Consider the following 18,356-nt stretch of genomic DNA (forward strand, 5'->3'; position numbering starts at 1 on the left):
TGCAGACATTTACCGCTGTATTTATAGTCCGCGTTTGCTTCTGCGGTACTCGTGAAGTGCTCCCGGGAGCGGCCGCCCTGGCTCTCCTGCCGCCCGTCCAGTCCCAGAGCTGGGCTGATTCCACCGCAGCATGGGACCTGGTGGGGGGCGGGGGGCGGGGAGGAAAGGTACCGACCAAGTGCAGAGTGGGGCTGCTGGAGCCCCCACCCCCAGGCAAACAGCCACCCCGCCTGGCCCTTGAACTTCTGGCCCTTGAACTTCCACAAGCCCTCTCTGCTCTGTCTCCACTCCCCTCTGCTCCCTCTCCCCTCGGGCCCCACTCCCGGTGCAAACCCGGACCACTGGGCCCGGGGAGGTCACAGCCACAGAACACTTTTGAGGAAAGTGACTTAGGTTCTGATGGGTCCTGGAGCTCAGACATACACATCCTGCGATGTGTCACTTCTCCTCCCACTCACTGTGGTTCCCAAGGTCGGGTGGGGTCCCCGAGGGGCGGCTCCCTTTCCGGCACCCTGACCTGGGACCACCTGTATGTACCCTCTGTCGAGGAAGGAGCCACCTGGGCAGTGGGAAGAAGACAAACAAGGCAGAGAAACAGAGTGGGTCCCAGAGCTGCCACGTGCTGCCCCCACCCCCACCCCGTGTTCCTCACGGGGGACTTACACAAATTCCCCTGGGGGTGCCCGGGAGGGTGCGGACTTCCAGCGCTGGAAGACACTTCCTGGCAAAAACTCTGCCTTTGGACTTGAATGTTTGCTGCCTCTACCCAGTGACTGGCTTGTTGGGACCTGGTGGGCCCTTCCAGGGTAATTAACCTATGGGCTCCGGGCCTGAAGCTCTGCACCTAATATCCCCCCTGCCCCCTGGGGACTTCCGCTTTTACCTGGAGCAGCGAGATGGCCTCGTTATATCTCATAACTCAGAGCCCTGATGTATTTTATGTTTATTCTGAAACAGCCTGGATTTGACAAATACCACCGGTGTTTAGCTCTAGACTGTAAAACCCCATTTGCCCAGCAGTTGTGTTTGAAAGAAAAAGGATCAGCGCCTAATGTTCTGTCGCTCAATTTTTCTTTCACTCTTTTCAGAAAATGGGTCTGTGGGAGGGTGCAGAGGGATTGCACACCCACGGCCTCAGGGAGAACAGGTCCTGCAGCTCCTGGTGACTGGCTGGGGCCCTGCTTCCCAGGGAGTGGCGGGAGCTCCCTCCTGGATGGACCTGCAAAGGGCAGGAAGACCATTAAAAGGGAAGTTGAGGCAGAAAAGACTTACTGTGGAAACTGGTCTCCTGTGGAGGCCAGGAGAGCTCTCGCTCATGAGATAGGAAACCCCTCTTTTCACTAAGAGGCTTAAAAGGCCAAGTGTTCAGAGATTTTGTAAATATGATTTTTTTTTTTTTTTTTTTTTTTTTTGTATTTTTCTGAAGCTGGAAACGGGGAGAGACAGTCAGACAGATTCCTGCATGCGCCCAACCGGGATCCACCCGGCCCGCCCACCAGGGGGCGACGCTCTGCCCACCAGGGGGCGATGCTCTGCCCCTCTGGGGCATCGCTCTGTTGCGACCAGAGCCACTCTAGCGCCTGGGGCAGAGGCCAAGGAGCCATCCCCAGCGCCCGGGCCATCTTTGCTCCAATGGAGCCTTGGCTGCGGGAGGGGAAGAGAGAGACAGAGAGGAAGGAGAGGGGGAGGGGTGGAGAAGCAGATGGGCGCTTCTCCTGTGTGCCCTGGCCGGGAATCGAACCCGGGACTTCTGTACGCCAGGCCGACGCTCTACCACTGAGCCAACCGGCCAGGGCCGTAAATATGATTTTTATACTTGTGTGTGATTCACACCAGTTCAAGATGGCCGATCGCATTCCTGCTTAGGAAGGGCTATTGTAAATGGTGAGGTTTTAGTACAGTACTTAGAAGGTTTTGAGAGGAAGGAGGAAAAAGACTCAGAGGGGAAAGGGAGATTTGAGTAGCCCTTTTCCTCACCCCTTTCTCCTTAATGGGCGATTTACAATCCCTTATCCTCTGACATCATGTAAGCCCCCTCCCATCCTGAAATAGTGTGATTGACGTATGTACCTGTAGACAAAGGGATCACGAGATCCATGTATATGAACTTGTGTTCTGTAAAGGGTATATAAGACGTAGGAAATCTAATTTTGGGGAGCACGAGTCTTTGGAGCTACTGGCCCCACGTGCTCCACTGGCTTTTATTAATACATCTCTTTTCCTCTTATAGTTATCTGAGTGTCAATCCTCCACTGGGTTGCTTTCCTGCTACAACACTAAGACCCCCGTCACCCTGGACACGTCGAACCCCTTGTGGGGCTGTAGCCTCCCATCTTCTGCCTGGGAGACTGTTGGGGGCAGGCAGATTGCTTAGCAGTAGGAGTTCAGCCTTCTCTTCTTGAGTTCTGCCCTGGATACTAACTGCATGCCCCTCTCTGTGTGGGCACTTGGTCCTCAGCTAAGATACAACCCGTCCCGAAAGAGAGTCGGCAAACACCCGTCCTAAAATCTGCCTGGAACTTCGGGTTATTTAAAAACAGTGCTTTCTTCTCTTGATTTCATTCCTTGACGTTTTCCTATAGAGTTATTTATAGGATAGTTATGAAAATTATAGAGCCCCTATAAGCAAAAAGGCAAAAAAGTACTTGTGCCATGACAGTGGGTGTTACGTTCAAGTTGAAATGGTCCTCTGTAGGTTTGGGCCTGATTCATTCCATTTTCTTACCTTTGTGCTTCAGGAGATGGGAAGACTGTGTTCAAACTGTAATTTTGCACAAAACAAAACATTGGGCTTTTTGAAGGAACCATTCTAAGTGAGCTCTGCTCATTGTGTTCCCAGACGTGAAGGAGTGTCAACGTGAGTGTTCACTGACGTCAGTGCAGAAGGTGGCAGGCCTGGAGTTGATAATTCCTGCCCAGAGCTACCCTCCTTATCTCCTGTGTTTTGCACAACTCAAGAGAGGGAGGCGGTCTGGGCATTGGTGCTAACATGTGCTGGCAAGAGCCCAGGCACTGGACCGTGGACCTGAGTTCCTGAGACTGCCTGGCCGAGCTGAGGCCAGACGGAGTGGAGGCACCAGGAAGGCCAGGGGACGCTGTCCCCCTCGCTCATGGGCATTCTAAAACTGTGTGTTTTTAGGATACCTAGAAATAAGAGATTCTTCCTCTGAAATGGTGTACTCTCTTCTAAATAATGAGGCAGAAGTTATTTCAATTTGTTTTGGTGTATGTAGTAATTCACAGACACGTCGCAAAAGTGGATTTGCCAAGCTAGACAGATCAGAGGGAAAATGTTCCATGTGTGCAGAGAAAGCCAAGTTTGTCCAGGATTTTCGGAGCCCGCGTTTGTATATCTGTGATTCCACGTTGGTGTAAATGATTCTTCTCCGTTCCCTCAATTAGTCAGTCAATGTCTCCAGAGGGCAGGATTCTGTTTTCCTCTACTTTGGGTTTCTCTACCATTTTGAGGTTACTCTAACTCAATTTCTTTTAAAATATTGAAGAGTGGGTCAAAATATGCCACCCCCAAATACACCCCTTTGGCAGAGAGATTACTTTGGGCCGAAGGCGACTGAGAAAAACCAGACACAGGAAAAACATTCGGCTCTCTGGCTCTTTGCCGAAAAGCAGGGCATAAACTTCCTCTGGGAAGGTGCCCCCCCCCCCAACCTGGTCGCACGCGGTGGGAGAGCCACCTCTATCACTGGAGGTGGAGATGGAAGGGCGCCAAGATGGGTCTGCGTCACTAAAACCTTACTAATCTGATTTCCCTCCGTTTCTCCAAGTGATTTCCCTTCCCACAATTTACTACCTGTAGAAGCCCATACCGCTGTCCTTTGTCTTATCCCTTCTCAAAAATGTATGGCCCTTTGTTAAAATGGCACGTGAGCCTCTCCCCCCTCCCAAGGTTAACTGTTTCTTTGGGTCTTTGTTCTTTTTTCCTATGAAGCCTTCTGTGCATGGTAAAATTAAAATATTAATATCAGGCCCTGGCCGGTTGGCTCAGTGGTAGTGTCAGCCTGGCATGTGGATGTCCCAGGTTCAATTCCGAGTCAGGGCACACAGGAGAAGCAACCATCTGCTTCTCTACCCCTCCTCCTCCTTCTCTCTCTCTCTCTCTCTTCTCTTTCCTCAGCCATGGCTTGATTGGTTCAAGCACATCAGCCCCAGTGCTGAGGATGGCTCCATGGAGCCTCTGCCTCAGGCACTAAAAATAGCTCAGTTGTGAGCATGACACCAGATGGGCAGAGCATCAGCCCTAGACAGGGATTGCTGGGTGGATCCTGGTTGGGGCTCATGCGGAAGTCTGTCTATCTCCCTTTCTCTCACTTGGAAAAGAAGAAAAAAAAAATTAACATCAAATAAAAATCTATCTTTTTTCAGTTTAATTTGCAAGCCCCCTAGTGCAGAATTTAAGAGGAATGATGGGTGGTCTTATAATTTCACCCAATCTATAAGATTTTATTATAGGACAAGTAATTTTGGGGAAAATATTCAGTGCCTTACCATATCACGGAACCATCTGAAAAATTCTTTCTGGGCCTATCTGTGCCTATCCTTGGCACCCCAAGAATATCCATGTCTCGAATCTGGAGACAAGCAGATAAGAGATGCCCACTCTAGAGGTTTACAGGTTAAAAACAAAGCAAATGTGGATGCTTTTCTTCCTTGGGGGGGTTGCTTCCCTGCCTGGCCGCTCTCATGGCTGTGCCGGTTGGGCGTCACTTGCTGATGGAGCCAAGCCTTGATTCCTGATGCCGGGTAAGAGGAAACGTGATGCTGTGAGCGGGAAGTGGCTTCAAGCTTCCTCGGGATAGGGGTGGAATGACCCAGAGCCTGGGTGACTGTGCACGTCAGCTTGGAAGCAGCCAGAGAGGGTCCTCAACCTCACTTCCACCACTGCCTCCACCTTGGTCTTGTCCTCCTCCGCCTCTTCCTCATTGTGGTCATCGCGGGGGTGTCATCGTTGTACCTGCCTGAATGCACTATGCGCAGCTCTGAAGCAGGCACTTGACCATCTCACACCCACAGAGGATCAAAATCCATCTTGGGGTTCCATCCCCATCCATGATATCAGGACGACAGTTGTAAGGATGGGCAAGGAGCAGTGAACATCTTCCAAACAGCAAATGCGAGCTGGTGACCAAGTCCAAAGACAAGACAGCCAGTTCAGGACCAGCTCTGGCTTCTCAGAGAGGGTGAAGAGTTCCCAGAAGTCATTCATTCATTCATTCATTCTTCATTCATTCCTTCATTCATGCATGCACTCATTCACTCATTCATTCAACAGAGCTCTGCAGCACCTGTGCTGTGTGCAGATGGTGCCAGGTGCTGGGGACGTTGTGATGAACTGGGCAGAGGCGGTCCTGACCTCAGTCTCCCCTTTCTAAATGGAACTAGCCCTGCAATACAGCGGGAACCAAGAGTCCGATTCCTCTAAACCCAGGGCAAGGAGGGAGGGAGGGAGGGAGGGAGGGAGGGAGGGAGGGAGGGAAGGAAGGAGAGAGGAAGGAAGAAGGAAGAGGGAGGGAAGGAGAGGGAGGAAGGGAGGGAGGGAAGAAGGAAGGAAGGAATGAAGGAAGGAGGGAGAGAAGGAAGGAAGGAAGGAAAAGGAAGGAAGGATGAGGGAGGAGGGAGGGAAGGAAGGAGAGAGCAGGGAGGGAAGGAGTGCGGAAGGAAGGAAGAGAGGGAGGGAGGGAGGGAGAGAGGAAGGAAGGAAGGAAGGAAGGAAGGAAGGAAAGGAAAGGAGGGAGGAAGGGAGGGAAGGAGGGAGGGAGGGAGGGAGGAAGGAAGGAAGGAAAGAAAGCAGGATCATGACGGGCAGAGAGAAGGAAGCTTGACTGCTTCCTGGAACCTTCCAGGTGTGGAGGGCCTGGCCCTTCCTCGCACAGCAGCCCCAGGGCACACACACTTGCAGAACAAGGAGGAAGTTTCGAGGAATCAGAACCCAGGTCGGTGAGGGTGGCAAGCAGGCCCCATCGCGGTGAGAACAGGAGGCCCAGGGAACCCACATCTTTCAGGGAAACGGCTAAGGAGACCGGCGAGTCACCAAGGTGGGATGCTCCCAGCCCAGGGGAGCAACCAGGCTGAGTGGGCCCGATGTGGCCATGGTAGAGGGGCCCTCTCCATGGACTGTTTCCTGCTGCACCCTCCACCCAGCGGCCACTGGTCTGCACAGCACCATCAGGAGACTGCAGGGTCCTGAGCCCGACACTGAAGGAGCAGGGGGCCTCACCCCAGCTTCTGGCTGCCATTGGAACAGTTTAAAAGAGAAGGTGAGGGAGAAGAAGGGTTGGTTATTTGGAGTTTGCCTTCCTGAACCTTGCACATCTTAAGCTACTAACATGCAGAGGCTCTTAGCTAGAAGGGAGCACTTAGGCCATGGACAAGAACGTGTTTGTCCAAGGCCTGGCTGCGTACCCAGCAAGCCTGAAGCTGACTACTGCGGAGGAGGGAGAGCTACACCCAGGCATCAGTGACTTGGTCACCGTGGAGGAGCGCAGTGTGACATCGAGCCAGAGGGCAGCAAGTGCCCAGTGACTCACCTGGGGACAGTAAAGACACGCAGAAATAACACCTGTGGCCCTGAAGTAGAATCTCACAGACTGAAGTGAATCTTGCAAGAGCACGCTCCATCCACCCTGAAGACACCTGGCCACAGGTTCGAGGGATGCCGGGTAAAGAGGGACCAAAATGTGGAGAAGCGAAGGAAGGACAGTTGGCTGCTGTAGCATCTCGCAGGCCTCCTGGACCCAAGAGGATGTCCATCCCCAGTGACGTCTGCCGGAGGCCTCGTCAGGTGAACCAGCTCCCTTCACCCACCAAAGCTGAGTGAGCATCAGCCGTTAGTCAGGTGCTGGGATAGACACAATTCACACAGCGGTGAACAGACAGGCCTCAAAGTCCCTGCCCTCCTGAACCTGCCCTTTCAATGGCAGGAAGCAAGCCCAAACCAAAACCAACAGTATACAGACTAATAACTATGATGATTATAAGTTGACCTAGGTACTCTGAAGAAACAAGGGGCTAAGATGGAGAATGGTGGAAGAGGACCTACAGAGGGAAGGGTAATCAGAGGAAGCCTCCTGGAGGATGTGAAATTCATCCTGAGACCTAAAGGAAGAGTAGAACCCAGCTAAGCAAAGGGGAGAGGACACAGTAAGTGCAAAGGTCCTGGAGCGGCAAAGAATTAGACATATTCAAAGAATGGAAAGAACAGATAAGGATGTTCTCAGGGATGAGCTTGCTGAGAAAGGCAGGGGCTTTTAGGTCATTCAGCACAAGGTGACATGATTGGTTTTGTGTTTTTAAAAGGTCATTTTTGCTGTTATGTCGAAACTAGATTATGGGAACTTCTGACAAATTCTTGACTTATCTCATTACAATTTCCTGTCTCAGAGGAGCTACTCCCAGGAATGGCTATCATATCTAGAGGCTGGAAGCCAAGTAGAAATGACAAAAGTAAGCAACTATGTAACCTTCGGGTTCATGGTATCTGAGAAAGGTTTCACAGAGTTGAGTGTATTTACTAATCTTCGGCATGGGAGATTTCAAAAGGCATTGAGGAGTCTTAATGATTCTAAGACGTGTATCTCAAAAGGGATGATCAGTTCTAAAAAGCTAGAAATTCTAACTGTATGATTGCAGGTGACTTTCTTCCCAATTAGGGAAAATCAGGCAGGGACTGGAGACATCATTCCATGGAGAAACAGACTTTTAAGGGATAGGTGCTCAAGACAGCAAAGAAAGTTACCTAATCATGAACAAACACAGGGACTGATAAGGCCACTGAGGATAATCTCAGGAATGCACCGTGCCATAGAAAGAGAAACTTAGAATGATGAGGGTGGGTCGCTGGGGGGCAGCACAGCAGGGGCGACATGGCTGGAGCCACTGGTAAGGGATTTCTCATCTCCTAGATTTCTTCTGCGCTTTTGTGTCAAGGGAATATCTTCAGGCAAAGAGGTAAAAACAAAAAACAAAAAAAACCACACAAAAAAATCCCCCCCAAAAAACCATGGGAAAGGGATGGAACTCTGGAAGGGTGGGGGCTCCTGCTGGCTTTGCTGTCCATAACATCCCCTGCACAACTGTCCTTGGAAAGGCACCCAATGTTTGTTGAGTGAATGAATGTATACATGCATGCAAAGATGGATGGATGGGTGGATGGATGGATGGATGGATGGATGGAGGATGGAGGATGGAAGAATGGAAGGATGGATAGATAGATGGATGACAATGCAGGTACTATAGATGCAAACTATTCAGGCTGGGGGGCCACAGACTATCCCAGAAGAGGATTTTGCCCTTTTCTTGGCTTCTCAACATCTGTTCTGGATGCCCCCGCCTATCAGGAGCCTTGATGGGAGGCAGCCCTCACCTGCCTGTCCAGAGTATGCTGGGATGGGCCTTTCTCCTCCCGGTAGCGAGGGTGTGGCTCTGAGGCCTAGACTTGGCTGGTCCGATGCCTTCGCATGGCACATGTTGAGAGATTTGCCAGTGGAGATGGTGCAGGCAGTAGTGTCCTTTCTACACAGGACCCCATGGGCATGCCTGGCAGGGGCTATGACCCCTGCAGCCAGTGCTGCCGTCCCCCACTCCCACGTTCCTGCCTGGCTCGTTCTTCTTTAATTTTTTTTTTTTTTACAGAGACAGAGAGAGAGTCAGAAAGAGGGCTGGATAGGGACAGACAGACAGGAACAGAGAGATGAGAAGCATCAGTCATTAGTTTTTCATTGTGACATCTTAGTGTTCATTGATTGCTTTCTCATATGTGCCTTGACCATGGGGCTACAGCAGACCGAGTAACCCCTTGCTCAAGCCAGCGACCTTGGGTCCAAGCTGGTGAGCTTTTGCTCAAACCAGATGAGCCCGTGCTTAAGCTGGCGACCTCTGAGCCTCGAACCTGGGTCCTCCATATCCCAGTCTGATGCTCTATCCACTGTGCCACCGCCTGGTCAGGCTAAATTTTTTTTTATTTAAAAATAAGTATAGTGATTGTGGAGAGGTCCCTGTACCCTCGACCAGCTGGGGTTACACCTCGCATGACCAAGGCACGGCACTGGGACTTGGGGATGGAACCGGTACCACATGTGCATAGCCTTTCTACCGGTTGCTGCTTCATCCAAGAGCCTTCCAATAATTTGTCGGTCTCTCTGTCTAAATCAGCCAGTCAGTTCCACCATTTCCAAGATGGGGATGACAGTGAGGAAGAGGCCTCTGGCTGAGCAGCCTGGGAGGGTGGGGTCCGTGGAGGGATTGGGGGTTGGTAGTAAACCCTCCAGAGAAGTGAGGGGTCAGGGGCAGTGGGAGGAGCCATCTCAGGGCAGTGGGAGGAGCCATCTCAGGGAAGTAGGAGGATCCATTTCAGGGCAGTGGGAGGAGCTAGCTCAAGGAAGTGAGAGGAGCCAGCTCAGGATCCATTGGAGGGAGACCTGGCAGGTCTGGATTTGGTTGTGGGAAGGAAGGAAGCTGTGAAGAAGGGAGGAGGAGGGAGACATTAATCAGAAGTTGACCAGGGTTTGAGTCAGAGCCCCATTCCCAGGGGATCAAATGAATTGCAAGGCTTTAAGGGAATGGAAAGCAGTCCCTCCAAGACCTTGGATGCCCCGTTTTCTCGGGAGCATCATTCCGGGTTGGAGGGACAGCGGTGCGGTTCCAGCAGGTGACATGGTGGCTTCAGGGCTTGCCGTGGGACGCTGTTCTTTCCCTCCTGGGTGAGTGCAGGTGGAGCCTGATGAGCCAACCTCCGCTGACCCGGAGCCGGGGTTCGATGGAGACTGCTGAGGTTTCCCAGGGCTGACAACAGTCCTTCTTCCCCATCGCAGTTTATTGTGAAACAGTGGTGATACCGAACGTCTGTGAAGGGCTTCTCCTTCCAGATGCTTCTCTACATCCTTCCCACTGTTAACTGACAACGTTCACTATTCCAGGAGGTAGGCACGAGATGGTTCCTGGGGTGACCAAAGCATTGTTGTTGTTACTGAGTGGAGGACATCACAGAACAAGCTTGGCCTTCCCAGGATTCCTTGCCCAATGGACTTGCCAGTTATCCCCTAAGTTAAAAAGCCACCAGCACCGAGGAGCAGGGCATGGTCAGCGTGGAGAAGGGGCCCTGTTCCTTCTCCCAAACGCACTGGTCAGGGAAGCTGCCCTGCTCTAGGGTAGGGTGAGTAGGGCAGAGAGAGGTCCAGGACCCCCACGCGGAGATGCCTCTCCAGCCAAGAACACTGATGAGTCATGTTTTCATGGGGAAGTGAGCATGGTGCTTTGCTGGTGTGCCACGCCATCGCTGAATGGAGGGGTTCCCAAGGGTCAGAAGCCACAGAGACAACAGGGTATGAAGCCTACAGGCTGAACCAAACCTTCAGAGTGGTTCAGGTTTGAGAGTTGTTAAGGAGACAGGCTGGGCAAGTCAGACTTGGTTTGACTCTTTAGATGTGCAGGTGGTGGTAGCCCCTGGGGCCATGGGGCTGTTCACTGAGACCCGGGTTACTCAGGGAGAAAGAGACTGGGGAGAGAAGTAATGAAGTCAGTTTTGAACCGACTCAGTGGGCCGCCCAGGGAGAGTTGCTGGCTGGCAATGCATATTTGAACCATCAATGTGTCCATCCTGCAAATATTTGTCAAGCACCTAATATATGCCAAAAGCTTTCCTAAGTGCCAACACCATCGTGGGAGAAAGAGAACTGCCCAGATCTCCCTGCCTGCATGGAGTTTAGATTCTTGTGGGGAGACATATACACAACAACAACAAAAATATATATATGTAACAACAACAAAAAATATATATATATATGTAAATATGTGGTGACAGATTACTCTAGATGCTATGAGAGAACAACTAGGGGCCCAGGGAAGGTGTCTAACAGAGAAATTCAGAGGAGAAGAGAGCAGTCAAGGCAGAGGAGAGGACCCAGACAGCATATGCAAAGGTCCTGTGGCAGAAAGAGTTTGTCTGCCCAGGGAACCAGAATATGCCCTGAGTGGCCAACAGTCGTGATTACAGAGGAGAGATACAGTGGACGGGGTTGAAGAGTCAGGAGGAACTGAGCACATTTGGATTTAATTCTTGGTCCCATGGGACGTCGTCAAAGAGATAGTCTAGTGACTTGCATGGGAGTGATGGCAGTGGAGATAGATAGAGGGACAGGAGCGACTTGAGAAATCTTTTGGAGATGAATTGCATTTGGGAGGTGAGGAAGAAGGGAGAAAACAGGGCTCCCAGTTTTCTGTGGAAGCAACTGACACAGGAGGCGCTGCTCACTGAGAGAGGGACCAGGTGGGCGCAGGTGGAGATTGACTGGTGGTGGGACATCCACGGGGAGATGTCAAATAGCTAATTGGAGATGTGGGTCTGGAATGTGGAGCCAATGTCAGGGCCATCGGCACAAATCTGGAAAACATTAGTTCACTCAAGATGTTTGAAGTCACAAGGTGAGGGAGACAGGAGAAGTTATAGAGTGACTAGAGAAGAAAGCCCAGGCCCCAGTTCTGGGTCCCCCACTTGTTTACGGAATACATTGAGAGGGGTCTTCGGTGAGGGGCCGGAGTGGTCATTGAAACAGTGAGTCAGTGGGGGTGATTTCCTACCTAAGTCCTGGGTGTGGTCGTGGTGGCGGCATTTGAATGTCATTTTGTCGACACTTGCAACACGGCCTTTGGTTTAACCGTAAGGAGACGTGGGCCAAACCCAGAGCTGTGCGGACAGCCAAGGGGAGCAGTGCCCCTTCTGCGGGGCTCTTGGAGAACGTGATCTGCCAGCCCTGAGACATCATGTCTGGAACAAGAAAATGGAAAAGAATTTGCTTTATTTCAAAGGTAGCTTTTTTTGTAAAAATGTAAGCAGTTAAATCAATCCAGTTATTTGACAATTCACTGAGTTCCTACCACCTGCCTGTGCACAGGGGCATGGCGAATGCCTCAGGCCGGCCGCCCGCCCTCAGGGAACCTCCAGTGGCCCATTTCTGGGCATCTTTATCTTCTATCCAGAAAGTGCAAGTAGGGACCATGTCCCCATTCTCACTGGCTTGAAGCAAAAGATCGGTGTTGGAAAGAGGAGGAAGCAGTTTCACAGCACAGGTAGTCGGGAGGTGAAACATAGTCTTCAGCACCGAGAAAGTTATTCGAAGGTGGAGTCACTGTGGATCTGTTCCCCTCCCTCATCGACAAGCGTCCCCTCTTGTGGGAAGAGAAACACCTTTACACAGTGACCACCAATCCCATCCACAATGGTAGAGGTGATTCGATGGGCCATTTTAGGACTGAGGGCTCTATGGGACAGGGGCTTCCCCCAGGTTTCTGGATGCCTCCTGGGAGCCAGTTAGCCGCAGAAGGAAGCAGCAGAAACAAGACAAAGGTATAGGATGCAATTACCAGTTCTTGTTAACACCATCCTCCCCATGACACCTCTCCCTTCGACACCTCTCCCCTCCCCCCCCCAGAGTTCTCTCAGTACCTGCGCCCTTTCCCCCTGAGGAAGTGTAAGCCTTTGTTATTCCTGCGTCAGATACAGATAGCGGGCTTCCGTGTACCCACGTGGAGCTGGGCACCAGGGGAGTGGGGTGGGGGTTGCTAGAGGAGGGGGGACCACGGCAGGTGGGCTCAGGCTGGGTTCCTGTAATGCAGAGAACTGGAGCCAGCTACATTGATGGGAAAGGGAGGTTGGGGGAAGGACCCCGGAAAGCTCATGGGACTTGCTCCATGCAGGTGATGAGGAATGAAGGGGGAGGGGCAAAAGTGAGGCGAGAAGGGGGGAGTGGGAAGGTAGGGCAGTCTGTGAAAAGAGCAGCTTCTCTTCTGGCCACCACCCTTGGAATGAATCCCTTCCAGTTGCTTTGTTGTTGTTGTTGTAAATTCTAATGCCACGAGGGTCAAGGATCAAATTCCAGAGTGAGACTCTGATTGGCCAAACTTCTACCACACCCTCAGGAAGGTAGGGTGTGTTGGTTAACACCGTGTTATCGTGTTATCATCGTGTTATCGGGACAGGGAATTCCTTCAAGGAAAGTCAGTTACATTCTCGTGGGGGGGGGGGGGATGATAAATTCCTGAGAGGGAGAAAGGTGCCATGATAAAGAATAACACCTACTTTTAATGGGTGGGGCTGAAGTGTTGGGGACAAGGCTGAGCCTTGCAAATTCAAAGCTGTCAAGTGACAACGATAGAGCTGAGAAAGGACAGACTGAGACCCCGTGGTTGGAAGAGCTTAGAAGACAGGAGCAAGAGGCAGGGCTCTCCGGGGTGTCTGGGTTCTCTCCTAAGTCTGTTGAGAAGCCATAACAGTTTTTTAAAAGGAAGTGACCTGACCTGATTTTCATTTTCAAAGAACTCCTCGCTGGGAGAGTTAAGAATTATTGGAGTTCGCACCCAGCAGAGTAAGTGCCCTTCGCGGGTGCTAGACCAGCACGGGGCTGTGGTTGAGCACGGAGCATGGAATGTGTTTGTGTGTGTCTGGGGGGGGGGGCATTTTTCCTCCACTCTCTTAGACTTGGTGTCTGGGGCATGCAAACTAAAACTACACTGACACAAGACAGATTAATAGGAGATAAGGCACAGAGATCTTATTTTTACAGAAAAGCAGTGAAGACCCTTTTTTAATTGGGGACTTACATAGCATTCTAACAAGAAAGCAACATATTGTGGGAAAATGCCAAGACAAAGGAGAGGGCTTCTAGGGGCAGTACACTGTGGGAAGGTAAATGTATGGGCTGGGGGCACTAATGGGAGAGGAGGGTTATTGAGGGTTTGGATGAGAGTTGGTTTATGCAGTTCACGTTGGTACCGTCTCCATCCCTTGAGATAAGGTTGGCTCTCTCAGTATGGAGAGGGGCTGCACATTCGTACGAGAGCCCTTCCCACGTCTGCTTTTCCTCAATTACCTTCAGCCCAAAACAGTCCTTATGCCAGAGTGACGTATTCCGGATGGCATAGTCTGATCCTTCACAAAGGCATTGGACCAAGATCAGGCTGGTCAAGGGGTCAGGAGGAGGAACCCGCAGAGACCTGGCACCCAAGTGGGCAGGCCATGGAGGAGGAAGGCACAGGAGACACTGAGAGTTCAGGTACACAATTAGGTCCAAAGTCCGCAGAGGCTGAGACAGGCTAAAAGGAACTGTCAGGTCCACAGACCAAGTGCCAGAAGACGGGCTGTCTGCTCTCCGTGCCCCTGGCTCAGCAGGGAGAGGAGGAACTGAAGGTCTCAGAGGATCCTGACTGAAGCAAGTGTGAGCTTCCTGGGTCTCCGTCTGTGATGAGCAGGGTATTGAGGGAGAGGGGTTGGGGGGTTAGACAATGGAGTTTAAAAATAGGGACTTTCCTATTTCTCTTATAGATGTGCCTGCACAAACATACAATGATACATATCAAAGGATGTTCACTGAGGTATTATGTGCAATAACCAACAAACAGACCAATAGACAGACAAGAAAAAAACATCCTTAACATTCCTTAATAGGGAATTGGTCAAACCAGTCATGGGCATCCATACAGTGGGAATACTATGGGGCCCTGAAAAAGAATGGCGTAGACCAGCGGTTCTCAACCTGTGAGTCGCGACCCTGGCGGGGGTCGCCTAAAGCCATCGGAAAACCCCTGTGTTTTGGTCGTTTGACCCCCGCCGGGATCGCGACCCACAGGTTGAGAACCACTGGCGTAGACCAATGCGTACAGATATAGATTAGTATCCAAGTTATTTTACTGGAAAAAAGCAAACTGTAGAACAGCATGGACGGTGTGATCCATTTGTGTGGAGAAAAAAAAATGGGCATAAAAATATGTGCTTGCAGATGCTTTGAAAATTTTTGGAAGGAAAGAGAAATGTCAACAGTGATTTTGTCTGAAGAGAAAGGCTGGGGCAGGAACAGGTCATCCTGCTGTTCATCTATTTGATTGCTATTTCTCTGAACATATCTTACTTCCATAAGAAAATATTAATTAAAAACTATTTTAGAAACCAGGGTGAAGGTTCATAACTTTCTAGAAATAGACAGGCTCTTCCATAATTGAAGGGTGGGGCCATTTGCTGTACGTTTGTACAGAAAGTGTTACACTTAACGATTAAATAAGAAACATTTCTTTAATGTCAGGTATGAGACAGCACAACCCCCTATCAACCATGTGATGGATTCAGGTCCTAACCTATACATTCAGAACCGAAAAAGTTAATAAAAGGGGTCAGGTGGGAAGGAAAAAACAAACCTAGTAATAAATCATAGATAATATGTTCATCTGCAATAAAAATCTGAGAGAAGGTGAAACTAATAAACTTTTTGGAACTAAGAGAGTTTATCATGGTTGCTGAGTTTCAGATTAATATATAAAACTCAAGGGGATTCTCGTATACTGACAACACTATAATTTTAAAACTACCGTGTACAAGAGCCAGAGAATTTATATAACTAAGGAATACATGTAACAGGAAGATGTGTTAAGATATTTCTAAAGAAAACTATAATTATAAAATTTATATGTATACATTATAGTCTATAAAACTGTTTAAAATGTGTGTATTGACGCATAAAAGAAGGCAGGCAGCACCCTGCCTTCATGGATAGAGTCGGTATCCCCTAAAGCCGTTAGCACTCTCTAACATTAATAGATAAATTCAGCGTACTGTAATGTTAATCAAAAGCCCCATAAAGAATTCTGAGCTCACCCTGGAGTTCAGACCTGTGAGCACACAGCTAACACTAAGACCATTCTGAAGAAAGAAGGCAAGGGGAAAAGTTGTGTGTGTGTGGTGGAGTCACCTTCTAAATATCAGGACCTTCAGCAGTAGAGCGTCGGCCTGGCGTGCGGGGGACCCGGGTTCGATTCCCGGCCAGGGCACATAGGAGAAGCACCCATTTGCTTCTCCACGCCCCCCCCCTCTCTGTCTCTCTCTTCCGCTCCGCAGCCAAGGCTCCATTGGAGCAAAGATGGCCCGGGCGCTGGGGATGGCTCCTTGGCTTCTGCCCCAGGCCCTAGAGTGGCTCTGGTCGCACAGAGCGATGCCCCGGAGGGGCAGAGCATCGCCCCCTGGTGGGCAGAGCGTCGCCCCCTGGTGGGCGTGCCGGGTGGATCCCGGTCGGGCGCATGCGGGAGTCTGTCTGACTGTCTCTCCCAGTTTCCAGCTTCAGAAAAAAAAAAAAGAAAGAAAGAAAAAAAAAAAAATATCAGGACTTATTATAAACTTACAGGAATTAGGCCCAGAAACAGACAACTTACCGAAACACAGTCCAAAAATAAACCCGCAGATGTAAGAGGTTATTTATGGGACAGAGATGGGACCATTGGACGTGCTCCCCTAAGATGTAGCACCTTGGTGTGGTCAGTGTTTTAAACTGAGGGCATCTGAGAGAAATGGCAGGTGCAGGAAGGACTCTCTGACTGTCCCCGGAAGCAGGTCCCAGACCCTCACGGGAGAGGTGCACCCCTGTACCTGGAGGAGGTGAGCACCCTTGGCTCCAAAGACAGAGGGGCACGGAGAGGAATCTGCATGACTGGGCCTTGCCCTTCCCCCCAGTTTGCCACCCTGAGCTCTGACCCCTTTGCCTTTCCACGTTTCCCCACAACTGCCCACTCTTCATCAACCCTCATACAAAAACACTGCGGTTCAACTCTTTCTTCGGATCTTCATTTCCTTAGGAAGTCTCCCGTGTCACATAAAACTCATATTAATTTTTTTTTCATATTAATTTTTCATGTCTCTTTGCCTGTTAGTCTTTTGTTGCAGAGCCCCAGCCCAGAGCCCGGAGCCTCAGCCCAGAGCCTGGAGCCCCAGCCCAGAGCCCGGAGCCCAGAGTCCCAGCCCGGAGCCCGGAGCCTCAGCCCAAAGCCTGGAGCCCCAGCCCAGAGCCCGGAGCCCAGAGTCCCAGCCCGGAGCCCGGAGCCTCAGCCCAGAGCCTGGAGCCCCAGCCCAGAGCCCGGAGCCCAGAGTCCCAGCCCAGAACCCCCCAGCCCAGAGCCCGGAGTCCCAGCCTGGAGTCCAGAGCGCGGAGTCCTAACCCAGAACCCAGAGCCCAAAAGGGTAGAAGGAGGAAGATATTTTTTCTCCCCGACAGTAGACTAGCAATGCAAGGGTGGACTGGCCAATAATCAGAGCTGAGCAACTGATTGCGCTTATAGAAAAATTAAACTCATCTACTTTATACCAAGCACACAGGTAAACTCCAATTGAATTAAAATGTAAGAAGCAAAATTGGATACATGTGGAAAATTAGGAGAAAACTATATTAAGAAAGGATTTCTTAACCAAGACTCAGAAAGTACAAACCATAAAGAAACAGATTGGCAGTTGACTAAAATGAGAAACTCCATCAAACAACAACCCAGACAAAAAAGATGACAGGAGCAGCAGACAGGAGTTTGTAACCAACTCGTGAGTGTTTAAGATTTACAGAGAATTCCGACAAGGAATTAAATAAAAGAGCACCCAGAAGAGAAACGGGTAAATGCTACAAGCCCGGAGTCGCCAAAGTGGGAACCCGAGTGACCAGTAAATGAGAAAGTTAACATCAGGTCTGCTGCCCGTTTCTGTAACGTTTTTGTTTTTTTGTTTTTTTTTTTAATTTAAAAAATCTTTTCCTCCCGAAGCTGGAAACGGGGAGAGACAGCCAGACAGACTCCCGCATGCGCCCGACCGGGATCCACCCGGCACGCCCACCAGGGGCGAAGCTCTGCCCACCAGGGGGCGACGCTCTGCCCCTCTGACGCTCTACCGCTGAGCCAACCGGCCAGGGCCCCGTTTCTGTAACGTTTTATTAGAACACACCTGCTTGTTTTCATACTGTCCGAGCCTGCTGGCGGCTACTGTAGCGGAGGGAAGTTGTGGTAACACAGACTGTTTGACCTCCAGAGCCTAAAATATTTGCAATTTGACTCTGCAGAAAAAGTTTGGTGACCCCTCATCTAAATACTTATTATCCGAGGCATAGAGATTAATAAATGCGGGTGTATTTTAAAAATAGATACTATAAAGTGGTGAATATAGTAGACCACAGCTACATGTATCAACCTAGCTAAATCTCAAAAACATAACATTGTAAAAAGCAAATTATAGAATGATACATGCATACCGTTTGATGCTATTTATATAACGTTTGGACGTGTGCATGTGTTTGTAGCTATAGGATTAAAATGTACGTGGAAATAAATTAGGTAAAGTAGTTCTCACGGGGGACAGAGGGCCCAGGTACGTAGAGAGCTTCAAAAGTACCTTTAATATTTTATTCTTTAAGTGGCACCACATGCAAATACAAGAAGGTGGTTCCAAAGCTGGGTGGTGGGTTCGTGCATGTTCATTAGATTTTTTTTCTGTACTTTTCAGTATGCTAGAAATACTTTGTGACTTAAAAAAAAACGAAGCTCTAGTGCTG

At 50.2% G+C, this 18,356-nt stretch overlaps 1 protein-coding gene across 1 annotated transcript; it reads left to right on the top strand.

The window, feature by feature from the left end:
- The first annotated feature begins 6,670 nt into the window (after positions 1 to 6,670).
- On the top strand, positions 6,671 to 16,985 carry LOC136398265 (uncharacterized). The gene is made up of 2 exons (XM_066372624.1): positions 6,671 to 6,831; positions 16,715 to 16,985. Exons 1-2 carry the CDS (start codon positions 6,671 to 6,673, stop codon positions 16,983 to 16,985), a joined length of 432 nt encoding a protein of 143 aa, XP_066228721.1.
- Positions 16,986 to 18,356: the final 1,371 nt, after the last annotated feature.

Source organism: Saccopteryx leptura, chromosome 3 (genome assembly GCF_036850995.1).
Source record: "Saccopteryx leptura isolate mSacLep1 chromosome 3, mSacLep1_pri_phased_curated, whole genome shotgun sequence".
Lineage (NCBI taxonomy): Eukaryota > Metazoa > Chordata > Mammalia > Chiroptera > Emballonuridae > Saccopteryx > Saccopteryx leptura.

Coding starts and splice junctions, on each gene's coding strand:
- LOC136398265 (XM_066372624.1), top strand. CDS start 6,671: ATGCCGGGTAAAGAGGGACCAAAATGTGGAGAAGCGAAGGAAGGACAG. Junction 6,832..16,714: donor CCTTCACCCACCAAAGCTGA/GTGAGCATCAGC, acceptor CTTTTGTTGCAG/AGCCCCAGCCCAGAGCCCGG.